This window comes from Salmo trutta, chromosome 30 (genome assembly GCF_901001165.1).
Source record: "Salmo trutta chromosome 30, fSalTru1.1, whole genome shotgun sequence".
NCBI lineage: Eukaryota > Metazoa > Chordata > Actinopteri > Salmoniformes > Salmonidae > Salmo > Salmo trutta.
The window spans coordinates 34,088,561-34,105,167 of NC_042986.1; the positions used below are offsets into that span (position 1 = coordinate 34,088,561).

Below are 16,607 nucleotides of genomic sequence, written 5' to 3' on the forward strand. Positions count from 1 at the left end.
TGATGACTTGAAATTATCTGGCCAGGTTTTGTAATATCACTCATTTTATGTCACAGTCTACATGGATGAATCTACATGCAGCCAGAGTCAGTAGAGCTGCAGCATCACCCTTGCAAAAAATAAAACTGCAACATATTGGCTAGTGAAACACAATTGGCACTCTTATTGGACCAGCAAACTGTCAATCAACACAGGTCGGTGAGCTAGCTTGCTGATTTGTTGTAGGCTACAGCTATAGGATCCGGTGCTAAGGGGAGAGGATTGTCATAATAAATAAATATGCCAAAATGTTTGATGATAAAGAACATGAACTGTTACTTTGCAAGCTCACCCAGCAATTGGGCAACAATTACTAGCATAGGTCTACTGGTCTTTTGGTGTTGTTAAAAATCAAATATTACTGTAGGCGTGGATCTTCATTTGCAATCTCCAAACTCTCGCCAGTGGAGAGTGATTTTTTTCTCTTGTTGAAATATTGGCTGTTGTTTTCACATTTAAATGCATAGGCCCTGTGTTGTAAATCTATATTCCATCTAATACTACAATAATTGCTAGCGTTTAATCGTTCCATTACCTTACAACACGTAGACATTTCTGTTTCATGTTTGATAGGCCTACGATACACTTTCATTTTATAGCCAATCATTTCTTACTCTGCTCTGGGTGAGCGCGATGTTTATAGTACACCTGAACATTCGCAAAAGACTCATGAGGTAGAAGTTCTGTTTATTTAATTCAATATATAGTTTCCTTTGTTCATATTTATGTCGGAGTTCCGTGTGTCTGTGTCCTATGTCCCTGTCATTTTTGTTGTTCGTATTAGGAGCGCGAGCGTCTTAGTGCACATAGAAATAGGCTTCTGGACGTGGCCTGCGCTCGACTCAGGGCGTTGAACAAGAGAAAATGATTGTTACATGTATGCATGGTGTTGGAATATCATTAATAAACATTATGTCTGATTAAGACGAATGTACAAATGTAACAATGGATTTGGAAATGTCCTTTACATTGTAGAACCAGTTTATTGGTTGTAATTGTACGGTGCTTATTATGTAGACCTACCTGTTCCTGTTAGACAGATTACATTTGGCTTCTCAGATTGGACAGGTTAAAGCCTGATACAGAGGCTATACCTTTAGGGCTATTGACCGTGTATATTTGTTAAATCTACTTGTATATTGTGTATGATATGGCGCCTAACCATTGGATCACCAAGAGCTGTAAATAAATCTACACCTGGAACTAGTGACTTGAATAATAGTGACTTGGTCCCACCTCTGCATAGAGCTGATTAACACAGTGAACAGCCATGGAGGACTCATTGTTTTCCAGCTACACACTTATAGACAAACATAGACCTATACACACGCATGCCCACGTACATTCACACGTTTATACACACACTCTCTCAAACACAGTTTAAAATGTGACCACAACACAAGCTGAGGGAGAGAGAGGAGTAGAAAAAAAGAAAAAAGCTTCCTTTAGAAACGGGGAAATTAGTGTGGTCCCCATTAACAATTTGGGCTTCTCTGTCAGGCAATTGTGGGGTGTTCTCTGAATCACTCCGATGGACCCTTCATTGCTCCCAGCTGTGGAGCTGCCAAGGAAACTTAGAAGTGTCTCTCTGTGTGTGTGTGTGTGTGTGTGTGTGTGTGTGTGTGTGTGTGTGTGTGTGTGTGTGTGCACGTGTTCTCTTTGGCTCTCAGGGTCAGGAGAGTAACCACAGCCCTGGGTGCCAGGATTAAATGCAGGTTGGGGTGCAGTCAGACACACACACACATGCTAACACACACACATGCTAACACACACACATGCAGGATATCTGTCACAAGGTATAGCCTGACTAATATTCAAACAGAAGAGAAGTCACCCAGGCAACGAACCATAAAGCTAATCACACGCCACACAGATCCACACAAGCCTCTGTGATTGGCTGATCCCAGAGGGCCTTGGCATTTTAGCATTTACAGCCAATGGGTGAGTTGTGTCAGGCCTATATTTGAATAAATATGAATAAATCAAAAGCGATGGATTGAACTCTGAACCCTAACTGAGAATCCGCGATTAATATAATCTTATTACATTTATCAGCGACAGGATCGTAAACACACCCACATACACACACACGTGCGCACACACACAGACACAAACACACGAACACACACATTAAACATCTGATGATGCTTTGAGAAGAGCACATTGTTGTCAGTAGATGAATAGATGAAAGCATTTTGAGTTGAACAGGCAGAACTCTCAGTCTAACCCAACTAGTCGGTTCCCTATAAATCCTTTTTAAAGCACAATGAATTTGACAAAGTGAAATGGAGTTTTTATTTTGGTTATGTGGAATTTTATAGCTCATATTAGTAATAGGGGATGTTGGTAATAAACATCTGGTTTATGTTAGTCGCTGACTGAGAGATTTTCTCTTATTTTCATTATGTTAGTGGCTGACTGAGAGATTTTCTCTTATTTTCATTGGGACACGTGTGTGTTTTAGCCTGTAGGAAATATATTCTCACAGCTCCACAGCTCTCCTCTACTGAACAACTCTTCAGTGTTTATTTAGTGAACTTTTAGTCTGTTACTTAAGAGCAGATATGTGTGTGTGCGTGTGCGTGCACGTGTGTGTGTGTGTGTGCGTGCGTGCGTGCGTGTTATATGAAGCAACTATCATCCACCTGCGCTCAGGTTATGAAACAGGAAACAAAGTGGCTGTAGTGGATGATTTTATTCTCAGGTTATGAAACAGGAAACAAAGTGGCTGTAGTGGATGATTTTATTCTCAGGTTATGAAACAGGAAACAAAGTAGCTGTAGTGGATGATTTTATTCTCAGGTTATGAAACAGGAAACAAAGTGGCTGTAGTGGATGATTTTATTCTCAGGTTATGAAACAGGAAACAAAGTGGCTGTAGTGGATGATTTTATTCTCAGGTTATGAAACAGGAAACAAAGTGGCTGTAGTGGATGATTTTATTCTCAGGTTATGAAACAGGAAACAAAGTGGCTGTAGTGGATGATTTAATTCTCAGGTTATGAAACAGGAAACAAAGTGGCTGTAGTGGATGATTTAGGCTCCAGAAGTGAATAGTTTTATAGCAGCGATACCACGCATCTATTAGCCACAATACACAGGACCATCTATTGTCATCTTCAACTAACTCTGTCCTCTTTGAGAGACGTGTCCTTACGAAACACATTCTGGTGTAGTCCATTTAAAACACAAGACTTGAAGATTATCTCTGGTGGCTGTTCCAACTGTACATTGTAAGTCAACATTAATATGTATGTTATCAAGTGCACTACAGTATACATTGTCCATAGTAGACAGGGTTCCTATTTTATACATTTTTACATTCACATTTTAGTTGTTATCCAGATTGACTTACAATTAGTGCATTCATCTTAGGATAGCTAGATGAGACAATCACATTTCACAGTCATAGCCAGTGGTGTAAAGTACTTAAGTAAAAATACTTTAAAGTACTACTTAAGGAGTTTTTTTGGGTATCTATACTTTATTTTACTATTTATATTTTTGACAACTTTTATTTTACTTCACTACATTCCTAAAGGAAATAATGTACTTTTAACTACATACATTTTCCTTGACACTGAAAAGTACTCGTTACATTTTGAATGCTTAGAGGGACAGGAAAATAGTCAAATTCACACACTTGTCAAGATAACATCCCTGGTCATCCCTACTGCCTCTGATCTGGCGGACTCACTAAACACAAATGCTTCATTTGTAAATTATGTCTGACTGTTGGTGTGTACCCCTGGCTTTCCGTAATTTTAAATACAAGAAAATTGTGCCATCTGGTTTGCTTAATATAAGGAATTTGCAATGATTTATACTTTTACTTTTGATACTTAAGTATATTTTAGAAATTACATTTACTTTTGAAACTTAAATATATTTTAAACCAAATACTTTTAGACTTTTACTCAAGTAAAATTTTACTGGTTGACTTTTACTTTTACTTAAGTCATTTTCTTTTAAGGTATCTTTACTTTTACTCAAGTATGATAGTTGGGTACCTGTCCCACCACTGGTACATTTTCCCTCGATAAAGTGGTTATCAGTACTAGTCACTGCTAATAGGGTTTACAGTATCAAGCGTGTGGTACATATAATTCGTACATGGCCAAGAGTGGTATCTGATAGGGAAGTCATGGTGTTCTTTATACTGCATGGTTAAGGGGTTAGAGCCATGAGAAAGGGCTACCTATTGCTTCTATGACACTTTTCTCCTCTGACTCCAACGCTGTGTGTTAGTGTGTGTCAGAAACACACCGTTCTGTGTGTGAGTGTGTGTCAGAAACACACCGTTCTGTGTGTTAGTGTGTGTCAGAAACACACCATTCTGTGTGTTAGTGTGTCAGAAACACACCGTTCTGTGTGTGTCAGAAACACACCGTTCTGTGTGTGAGTGTGTGTCAGAAACACACCGTTCTGTGTGTTAGTGTGTGTCAGAAACACACCGTTCTGTGTGTGTCAGAAACACACCGTTCTGTGTGTGAGTGTGTGTCAGAAACACACCGTTCTGTGTGTTAGTGTGTGTCAGAAACACACCGTTCTGTGTGTTAGTGTGTGTCAGAAACACACCTTTCTGTGTGTTAGTGTGTGTCAGAAACACACCGTTCTGTGTGTTAGTGTGTGTCAGAAACACACCGTTCTGTGTGTGAGTGTGTGTCAGAAACTCACCGTTCTGTGTGTTAGTGTGTGTCAGAAACACACCGTTCTGTGTGTTAGTGTGTGTCAGAAACACACCGTTCTGTGTGTTAGTGTGTGTCAGAAACACACCGTTCTGTGTGTGTCAGAAACACACCGTTTTGTGTGTGAGTGTGTGTCAGAAACACACCATTCTGTGTGTTAGTGTGTGTCAGAAACACACCGTTCTGTGTGTTAGTGTGTGTCAGAAACACACCGTTCTGTGTGTTAGTGTGTGTCAGAAACACACCGTTCTGTGTGTTAGTGTGTGTCAGAAACACACCGTTCTGTGTGTTAGTGTGTGTCAGAAACACACCGTTCTGAGTGTGTCAGAAACACACCGTTCTGTGTGTGAGTGTGTGTCAGAAACACACCATTCTGTGTGTTAGTGTGTGTCAGAAACACACCGTTTTGTGTGAGTGTGTGTCAGAAACACACCGTTCTGTGTGTTAGTGTGTGTCAGAAACACACCTTTCTGTGTGTTAGTGTGTGTCAGAAACACACGTTTCTGTGTGTTAGTGTGTGTCAGAAACACACCGTTCTGTGTGTTAGTGTGTGTCAGAAACACACCGTTCTGTGTGTGAGTGTGTGTCAGAAACACACCGTTCTGTGTGTTAGTGTGTGTCAAAAACACACCGTTCTGTGTTTGAGTGTGTGTCAGAAACACACCGTTCTGTGTGTGAGTGTGTGTCAGAAACACAGCGTTCTGTGTGTTAGTGTGTGTCAGAAACACACCGTTCTGTGTGTTAGTGTGTGTCAGAAACACACCGTTCTGTGTGTTAGTGTGTGTCAGAAACACACCGTTCTGTGTGTTAGTGTGTGCAGAGGTGGAAAAGGTACTCAATTGTCGTACTTGAGTAAAAGTAAAGATAACTTAATATAAAATGTCTCAAGTAAAATTGAAGTCATCCTTTAAAATACTACTTGAGTAAAAGTCTAAAACTATCTGGTTTTAAATGTACTTAAGTATAGAGGTGGAAAAAGTACTCAATTGTCATACTTGAGTAAAAGTACAAAGTAAAAGTAAATGCTATACATCAAATTCCTTTTATTTAGCAAACCAGACGGCACGATTTCCTTTTTTATTACTGTTTTTGACAGCCAGGGGAACACTCCAACACTCAGACAAACAAAGCATTTGTGTTTAGTGAATCCACCAGATCAGAAGCAGTAGGGATGACCAGGAATGTTCTCTTGATAAGTGTGTTAATTGAACCTTTTTCTTGTCCTGCTAAGCATTCAAATTGTAACTAGTACTTTTGGGTGTCAGGGAAAATGTATGGAGTAAAAAGCACATCATTTTCTTTAGGAATGTAGTGAAGTAAAAGTAGTCAAACATATAAATAGTAAAGTAAAGCACAGATACCCCAAAAAAACTACTTAAGTAATACTTTAAAGTATTTTTACTTAAGTATTTTACCCCACTGAATGTGTGTACACACATACAGTGGGGTCTGAAATGATTGACACCCTTGAAAAAGATGAGCAAAAATGACTGTTTAAAATAAATAATTTAAATGCTGAGCTATATTGTATGCTCCGAAAAATGTGCGATTTTGTAACCTGTTAAACTCTGAGTGGTTGTTTTGGACCTGGTACCTGGTCCGCGGAGCTTAAGAAAGGGACATATCATTCCAAAGCTACAGCACTTGTCTTTTTACTGCTGGCAATGTCATTTTTACAGGATACCTTAAAATCCCCGATCGCTATGGTCATTTTATGACATAAGGCTTGAAAATCCTTTCAGCCATTTTCGCACAGATCAAACCAGACGCATCTGGTTTCAAGTGGCCAAGTCACGCCATGTGATCTTCTGCTGCGATCTAGTGGACGAACCGGAAATCATACATGAGATCAGATTACATCAGTGAAAGGTTACGACTTCAGCTATCTCCTCATATGTACATTCCTGTAAGACAAAACACGAAGACATGGCACTTTGCACAAGCCCCGCACTTTTAAAATGTCTGTGTTCCTATGGGAATTTATGCATATTTTAGTGTGACTACAAATTTCAGTTAATTATTATAGCTCCCGCCTTGGGCCAATCAGTGTCATTTTGTAAATGTTTCGTCAAAATCGTCCCAGTGCTGTCTGAGATATTGTGATATTGTGTGAGACTAATGAACGTACAAACATACATACGGACGGAGACCGATCCACAGCCCCTTCCCAATTTCAACGCGGGGGACAATAATGACAATAAAATGATTTTAGAGCTTTTTAATGTAAGTTAAAAACATTCAATTGCCAAAACACTGAAAATATTCCATTGTCTCTTTAAGGTCCACATTGGGTAGACATCAATAGAAAAATAGGAAATTACTATGAAATAAAAAAATATTTCAGTTGTGTATATGACTTAGTATTTATTTGATGACTTATTATTTTCATTCCTTAAAGTCATCATCTTATCTCTGATCAGGCAGAAGCAGCAAGCCAGCCAGACAACGTTCTCTCTGTGCTCCAAATACTGTACTGTCTTTAGTCATCCTATTTAGCTAGGCTAGCCTGCCTAAGTATGCAGCAGAGCTGTCTGACAAAATCATTTTACTAGTTCTTCAAAGTAGATAAGGCATACTTTCACGAACTATCTCTATCCCTCTCTCTCCTTGTGTTTGTACATTCCTCTCTCATGCGGTCTGTGTGTATCTAACATAAAGTAGCAGGCGTAAAAGTGTATCCATCTCTGTCTGAGCCAGAAAGAATAGGCGCAATGGATTATTGTAGTCATTGTAGCTAAACTAGTTTGAATATTTGCTGACTGAAAACTCCCTTCAGCCCAGCGTCCCACATCGTTCTTGACTTGATTTCTGTCATTAATTATTTGATTTCTGTCTAGAGAAACAGAGCGTTTGGCTCACAAAAAAAATAGAACTAAATGGAATTCAAATGACTGAACCGACATTGGTCAACAACAGAAAAATAACACATTAGTTAATCGCTCAGCGCTAGCATGTTTAGAGCGCCACCATTAGGTAAAAGTCATTCGTTTTTTTTTATTATTTGTAATTTTTTTAGGATCATTGGTGACATATTTTATTTCAAACCTAGACTTTCAAATGTCTTATTCCCTAACATGGAGACAATTTGGGACCCAACCCTCCCCCCAAAATAAAGAAAAAAAGATAATATATATATATACAGTGTCTTCAGAAAGTATTCATACCCCTTGACTTATTTTGTTGTGTTACAGCCTGAATTCAAAATGGATGAAATATTTTTTTTTCTCTCATCCATCCACACACGATACCCTATCATGACAAATGGAAAACATGGTTTTCGAAATGTTTGTAAATTTATTGAAAATTAAATATAGAAATATCTAATTTACATAATTATGAGTCAATACATTTTAGAATCACCTTCGGCAGAGATTACAGCTGTGAGCATATCTGGTCTTTAAAAGCTTTGCACACTTGGATTGTACAATATTACAATGTATTTTTTTTTTAATTCTTCAAGTTCTCTCAAGTTGGTTGTTGATCATTGCTAGACAGCCATTTTCAAGTCTTGCCATTGATTTACAAGCTGATTTAAGTCAAAACTCTAACTAGGCCACTCATTAACATTCAATGGTAAGCAACTTCAGTGTATAATTGGCCTTGTGTTTTAGGTTATTTTCCTACTGAAATGTGAATTTGTCTCCTAGTGTCTGTTGGGAAGCAGACTGAATGAAGTTTTCCTCTAGTATTTTGCCTGTGCTTTGCTCTATTCCATTTATTTTTATCCTGAAAAACTCCCTAGTTCTTGCAGATGTCAAGCATAGCCATAACATGATGCAGCCATCATGCATGAAAATATGAAGAGTGGTGTTCAGTGATGTGTTGTATTGGATTTGCCCCAATCATAACACTTTGAATTAATTTGTAGTTCATTTCTTTGCCACATCTTTTCCAGCATTACTTTAGTCCCTTATTGCAAACAGGAGGCATGCTTTGGAATATTTTTATTCTGTACAGTCTTCCTTCTTTTCACTCTTTCATTTAGGTTAGTTTTGTGGAGTAACTACTATGTTGTTGATCCATCCTTACTTTTCTCCTATCACAGCCATTAAACTCTGTAACTGTTTTAAAGTCATCAATTGCCTCATGGTGAAATCCCTGAGTGGCTTCCTTCCTCTCCGGCAACTGAGTTACGAATGATACCTGTATCTTTGTAGGGACTGGGTGCATTGATACACCATCCAAAGTGTAATTATTAACTTCACCATTCTGAAAGTGATACTTAATGTCTGCTTTTTTATTTTTACCCATCTACCAATAGGTGCCCTTCTTTGCGGGGGAATTGGAAAACCTCCCTGGTCTTTGTTGTTGAATCTGTGTTTGAAATTCACTGCTCGACTGAGGGACCATACAGATATTTGAATGTGTGGTGAAGCAGTCATTCAAAAAGAAATGTGGTAGTCATTCAAAAATCATGTTAAACACTATGCACACAGTAAATCCATACAACTTATTATATGAGTTGTTAAGCAAATGTGAATACTTATTGTGTCAATACATTTCAGCTTTTCATTATTGTTATTTTTCTCTAAAAAAAATTCTAAAAACTTAATTCCACTTGGACAGTATGGGGTATTGTGAAGGACAGTGACTCAACATCTACATTTAATCCATTTTAAATTCAGGCTGGAACACAACATCTACATTTAATCCATTTTGAATTCAGGCTGGAACACAACATCTACATTTAATCCATTTTAAATTCAGGCTGGAACACAACAATCTACATTTCATCCATTTTAAATTCAGACTGAAACACAACATCTACATTTAATCCATTTTAAATTCAGGCTGGAACACAACATCTACATTTAATCCATTTTAAATTCAGGCTGGAACACAACATCTACATTTAATCCATTTTAAATTCAGGCTGGAACACAACATCTACATTTAATCCATTTTAAATTCAGGCTGGAACACAACATCTACATTTAATCCATTTTAAATTCAGGCTGGAACACAACATCTACATTTAATCCATTTTAAATTCAGGCTGGAACACAACATCTACATTTAATCCATTTTAAATTCAGGCTGGAACACAACATCTACATTTAATCCATTTTAAATTCAGGCTGGAACACAACATCTACATTTAATCCATTTTAAATTCAGGCTGGAACACAACATCTACATTTAATCCATTTTAAATTCAGGCTGGAACACAACATCTACATTTAATCCATTTTAAATTCAGGCTGGAACACAACAAAATGTGCAAAAAGTCAAGGGGTGTGAATACTTTCTGAAGGCTCTGTATACAGTACAGTGCATTCGGGAAGTATTTAGATACCTTCACTGGGCACCATAAAGGCCTGATTGGTGAAGTGCTGCAGAGATGGTTGTCCTTCTGGAAGGTTCTCCCATCTGCACAGAGGAACTCTAGACCTCTGCCAGAGTGACCATCGGGTTCTTGGGCACCTCCCTGACCATTGCCCTTCTCCCCCGATTGCTCAGTTTGGCCGGGCTGCCAGATCTAGGAAGAGTTTTAGTGGTTCCAAACTTCTTCCATTTAATAATGATGGAGGCCATTGTGCTCTTAAGGACCTTCAATGCTGCATACATTTTTTGATACCCTTCCCCAGATCTGTGCCTCGACACAATCCTGTCTCGGAGCTCTACGGACAATTCCTTCGACCTCATGGCTTGGTTTTTGCTCTAACATGCACTGTCAACTGTGGGACCTTATATAGACAGGTGTGTGCCTTTCCATATCATGTCCAATCAATTGAATTTAACACTGGTGGACTCCAATCAAGTTGTAGAAACATCTCAAGGATGATCAATGTAAACAGGATGCACCTGAGCTCAGTTTCATAAATGCTTATGAAAACAAGGCATTTCTGTTTTTGTTTTCTATACATTTGCAAACAAATTCGCAAAACCTGTTTTCACTTTGTCATTATGGGGTATTGTGTGTAGAATGCTGAGGAAACGTTTTTATTTAATCCATTTTAGAATAAGGCTGTAACATTACAAAATGTGGAAAAAGTCAAGGTGTCTGAATACTTCTGAAGGCACTGTATATATATATATATATATATGCATGTATTTTTGTGCTTTTCTTTTCTCTGGCTCTGTATTGGAATCCAAAGGTTCCTACCTTTCTAATGGTGGTAAGCATGTGTTTGTAGGACATAGTTTTGAAACAGTTTTGAAACAGAAATGTATCTAATGCTTACAATATGTGTCACTTAGAAAATGCCACCAGAGGGCATCAGTGTTTGACAGGTTTTAACAAGTAATAATGTTTTTTTTCTCAAAAAGGTAGAGGTAAAAAATATTGACACCCATGTTTTCAATACCTAACAATACCTCACCTTGCGAGGATAACAGCACTGAGCCTCTAAAATGTTTTATGAGTTGAACACATTGGGAGTGATCTTAGACCATTCCTCCATACAGAACCCTTCCAGATCCTTGATATCCTTCGTCTACCCTCTCCAATTCAATGGGTTTCTGAGACTGAGATTGCCATTGCAAAATGTTGTTTTTTTGGCCAATTAACCATTTGTTTGTGGATTTTGATGTGCAGCTTGGCGTTATATTATTATCTTGCTAGAAGATCCACTTGGGGCCAAAGTTTCAGCCTCCTGTCAGAGGCAACAGCTTTTTTGCCAAAACGTCCTGCTACTGGTAAAGTTCATGATGCCTTTGACCTTAACAAGGATCCAAGGACCAGTGAAACAGCCCCATAACATCAAATATACACCACCATATTTACAGTTGTTATGGGATTATTTTCTGCTCTTGCATTCACATTTCGACGACCAAACCCACCACTTGTGCGTGGCCAAATAACTCTAATTTAATGTAATCCAACAAAGGTAAACGCATCGGAACTTGGATTGGAACCAGTGCTTTGGTCAGATTACATCAAAATAGAGCTCTTGGATACACTGGGCTGAGTTAGAATAGGTTAGGCTGGGCTGGATTAGACTGGGCTGAGTTGGACTGGGCTTGAATAGACAGTGCTGAGTTAGGTTAGGATGGACAGGGCTTGAATAGACAGTGCTGAGTTAGGTTAGGATGGACAGGGCTTGAATAGACAGTGCTGAGTTAGGTTAGGATGGACAGGGCTTGAATAGACAGTGCTGAGTTAGGTTAGGATGGACAGGGCTTGAATAGACAGTGCTGAGTTAGGTTAGGATGGACAGGGCTTGAATAGACAGTGCTGAGAGGGTAGGATGGACTGGGCTTGAATAGACAGTGCTGAGAGGGTAGGATGGACTGGGCTTGAATAGACAGTGCTGAGAGGGTAGGATGGACTGGGCTTGAATAGACAGTGCTGAGAGGGTAGGATGGACTGGGCTTGAATAGACAGTGCTGGACAGGGATTTTTTTGCAATTGATAAACTTGGACAGCGTTTTTTTGTGTCGCCTAGTCCAAACAGTGTAAACAGTTTTTTTTTATGGATACATTTCGGGATGGAAAAACGCTTTCAGTGTAAACTTAAACGACTAAAACAAGATGTAAAGTTTGTAGGAAATATAATGGAGGTATATAATATAATCTTTGAGAACTAACAATCACCAACAATGAATTTAGCAGTATAGATTTTATTATGTTTGAGCAAAATACAGTTGCAGGATGTTTGCTTTAAAACTGCTCAATTTTACATTAGCTCCATGACATAACATGTACAATCGTAGATAATTAGCTTTAAAAACTACAAAAATGTCTCTTAGCTCCATGTAGAAATTTGTAGAATTGCAGGAAATTGACTTAAAAATTCAAACATTTCTCTGCACAGCTAAGATGGGGGCCTCTAAAACTATTTTTACAATGCAGCCACGCCAACAGGCCGACCGCACCCCCTGTCACGCCCACCACTTAAGCCCATTTTTTATTTTAAAAAACCCTGGCTGAGCTAGGTTTGGTAGGACTTGGCTTGGATATACTGGGCTGAGTTAGACTGGGCTGAGTTAGGGTAACTGGGTTGGACTGGGTTAGACTGGGCTGCGTTAGGGTAATTGGGTTGGACTGGGTTAGACTGGGCTGCGTTAGGGTAAACTGGGTTGGACTGGGTTAGACTGGGCTGAGTTAGGGTAACTGGGTTGGACTGGGTTAGTCTGGGCTGCGTTAGGGTAAACTGGGTTGGACTGGGTTAGACTGGGCTGAGTTAGGGTAACTGGGTTGGACTGGGTTAGACTGGGCTGCGTTAGGGTAATTGGGTTGGACTGGGTTAGACTGGGCAGAGTTAGGGTAAACTGGGTTGGATTGGGTTAGACTGGGCTGAGTTAGGGTAAACTGGGTTGGATTGGGTTAGACTGGGCTGAGTTAGAGTAACTGGGTTGGACTGGGTTAGACTAGGGTATGTTCTGCTGGAGAGGCTGTATACTTAGTCAGGCTACTTTCCTCTGATGGTTCTTTTGCGGAGATCCTGTATTCGTGCATGCGTGTGTGCAGGCGAGCGTGCGTGCGTGTCTCCTCTCCTTTGAGGAGATCCACTAGTGATAAATGCATTACAGTGAGAGACATAAATCACAGTCGGTGGAAAAGAGAGGGGGTCAGAGAGAAAGACAAAGAGAGAGTGAGAGAGAAAGAAGAGATCATCTTTACGGCCTCTCCTGTTCATAAACCCTATGCTGAGACATAAATCACTAACCAGGAGGCCAGATCAGACAGTGTCTCCTCGGCCAGTTAAACCCAGCCATGGGAAGATCTGGAACTCGAGGAACTGGAGTCTGCTTCCCATTTCTCTCCTTTGGAGTGTTTTATATTCTGCAACACTTCATCGGTGAGGGCCTTGGATGGGCTGTGTGTGTGTGGGGGGGTTAGAATATGTATATGTGTGTGTGTGTGTGTGTGTGTGTGTGTGTGTGTGTGTGTGTGTGTGTGTGTGTGTGTGTGTGTGTGTGTGTGTGTGTGTGTGCAACACACTGAGACAAGGCATATTTTTTGACACATGCCCATTGGAATCTTTTCAAAGTGTCCCCCTGTTACACTGGTACTGTAATTCATATTCATGGTCAATCTGAAGTGTACATCTCGCTCTCTCTCCCCTCCATCGCTCTCTCTCTCTCCCCTCCATCGCTCTCTCTCCCCTCCATCGCTCTCTCTCCCCTCCATCGCTCTCTCTCTCTCCCCTCCATCGCTCTCTCTCTCCCCTCCATCGTTCTCTCTCCCCTCCATCGCTCTCTCTCTCTCCCCTCCATCGCTCTCTCTCCCCTCCATCGCTCTCTCTCTCTCCCCTCCATCGCTCTCTCTCTCTCCCCTCCATCGCTCTCTCTCTCTCCCCTCCATCGCTCTCTCTCTTTCTCCTCCATCTCTCTCTTTCTCCTCCATCTCTCTCTTTCTCCTCCATCTCTCTCTTTCTCCTCCATCTCTCTCTTTCCCCTCCATCTCTCTCTCTCTTTCTCCTCCATCTCTCTCTCTTTCTCCTCCATCTCTCTCTTTCCCCTCCATCTCTCTCTCTCTTTCTCCTCCATCTCTCTCTTTCTCCTCCATCTCTCTCTCTCTCTCTTTCCCCTCCATCTCTCTATTTCTCCTCCATCTCTCTTTTTCGCCCTTTCCCTTCCTCTGTGTTTTCCTATTGGCAGATCGTTTGTGATCCAGCAGATCCCCAGCAGTAATCTCTTCATGGTGGTGGTAGACAACAAGTGTGACTGTTCTGAGGCTGCTCCAATCACCATGGACCCCATCGAGATCATGTATATCCTTATCACAGAGACCGGTGGGAAGGGCTGGACTGGTGGAGTAAAGGGTGAAATAGGGGACAGTGGGGTGTGGATATGTGTAGGGGTGTGGACAGGGGTACAGGGGGAGAGGATGTGGTGTAAGGCATGAGAGCCACAGTACAGAGGTACGGGTAGAATTGATTTCACATCTCTCGAACTCAGGGAGTGAATGTGTTTTTGAGTGTGTGTGTGAGCCAACCGCAAAATGTAGCAAAACCTCCAGGGTTTTCATTAAAGCTTGTCTGACTTCAATATGATCAGTGATCACCTCCCACGGCCCCTTCGGTTGGCTCCACAGCTGCTTATTCAGGGGCTGTCGCACAGTAAAAAGAAAAACAACGCTATTCCCTTCTCATGTATTTTGATACACACAACTTATTTCTCCTTTTTCACCCCATGAATTCCAGTGTCAGCATCATTATGGTCAGTGAGTTATTGTTTTGTATCCTCTGAGAGGAACGATGGGAAAAACAGAGATCGCTTTAATTTGCGGGTGGGTTTGGTGAGAGTTTGTTTGCCCTTTGCTCCGTTAGTTGGATGAAAGAGCTGTGTGTGTGTGTGTGTGTGTGTGTGTGTGTGTGTGTGTGTGTGTGTGTGTGTGTGTGTGTGTGTGTGTGTGTGTGTGTGTGTGTGTGTGTGTGTGCGTGCGTGCGTGTTTGGGTATGAGATCTGAGGCTGGAGGGCTGAGGGTTTCAAACAATGCATGGCGCTCTAACAGATGGACTGTTTCACAACGGAGTGTGTGTGTGTGTGTGTGTGTGCATGTGAGTGAGTGAGTGCGTTCGTGTGTGATGTTTCATAAGGGCCTGGGCCAGTGATGGGGGCCTGATCAATAGCAGACGCTGAGCTACAGTATAGAGAGGCCAGGCTGCAGGCAGCAGGCTGCAGGAAGAACACAGATCCTAGTTACAACCATGGAATTGCAATCAAAAGAAGGGAAATTCCTATCCAAAGCAATATTCACTTTAGCGTTGATCTGTTGACATATGTTGTCTGGGGTACATTGTTGTAGCAAGTAGGGTGCTTGTGTGAAGTGCTCCTCATATTGTGGCACGCTGCTTTGAATGTGGACCAGTAGTGTTCTACTGTGAAGTCTCCCATGAGTTCCTTGACTGCGGCTGCACATAACGAGTCTCTGAAGTGTGAACGACTGAAGTTCCAGAAGGACCGGAGACGACCTGACTCCTGCCACCCCTTCCACCCAGAGGTAACCAAACCCCAACCATACCCCGACCACATCACAACCATAGCCCAACCTAACCTCCTGCCACCCCTTCCACCTAGAGGTAACCAAACCCCAACCATACCCCGACCACATCACAACCATAGCCCAACCTAACCTCCTGCCACCCCTTCCACCTAGAGGTAACCAAACCCCAACCATACCCCGACCACATCACAACCATAGCCCAACCTAACCTCCTGCCACCCATTCCACCCAGAGGTAACCAAACCATAACCATTCCCCAACCACACCACAACTACACAATAACTTGACCGTAGCTTCACCATACTGTAACAATGGATTAAACCCTTGCTGGGCCATGAATTAATCTGTCTCTGACTCTCTCTCTCTCTCTCTCTCTCTGTCTCTCTTTCTCTCTCTCTGTCTGTCTCTTTCTTTCTCTCTCTCTCCATCTCGCTTTCTCTTTCTCTTGCTGCAGGAGAACTCTATGGAGTGTGGAGGAGCTCTCAACCTCTCCCCATCGCTAATGGCAACACTGTTCTGCCTGCTGCTGGCGCTGTTTCCTAGGTGACCAGGGCTGGCCACGCCCCCCAGTCCCAGGCTTGGCTGGGATTGGCTCGGCTCGGCATGCAAATGAATCCCTGACTACGCCACAGATATTTAAAAAAATCACAAACCAACACCTAGCCCTTCCCCTAGCCCTCCCCCTAGCTTTTCCCCTAGCCCTTCCCCTAGCCCTCCCCCTGACCCTAGCCTTTCCCCTAGCCTTTCCCCTAGCCCTTCCCCTAGCCCTCCCCTGGCCCTAGCCTTTCCCCTAGACCTTCCCCTAGCCTTTCCCCTAGCCCTTCCCCTAGCCCTCCCCTAGCCCTAGCCTTTCCCCTAGCCCTTCCCCTAGCCTTTCCCCTAGCCCTTCACCTAGCCCTTCCCCTAGCCCTAGCCTTTCCCCTAGCCCTTCACCTAGCCTTTCCCCTAGCCTTTCCCCTAGCCCTTCACCTAGCCCTTCCCCTAGC

At 41.7% G+C, this 16,607-nt stretch overlaps 1 protein-coding gene across 1 annotated transcript in view; it reads left to right on the forward strand.

Moving 5' to 3' along the window:
- The window catches only part of LOC115168910 (voltage-dependent calcium channel subunit alpha-2/delta-3), a 167,469-nt gene extending 152,949 nt beyond the window's left edge, over positions 1 to 14,520 (forward strand). Inside the window, exon 33 of the mRNA XM_029724429.1 lies at positions 14,274 to 14,520. Within this exon, the coding sequence (XP_029580289.1) occupies positions 14,274 to 14,520 (247 nt within the window). The remainder of the gene's footprint in view (positions 1 to 14,273) is intronic.
- Positions 14,521 to 16,607: the final 2,087 nt, after the last annotated feature.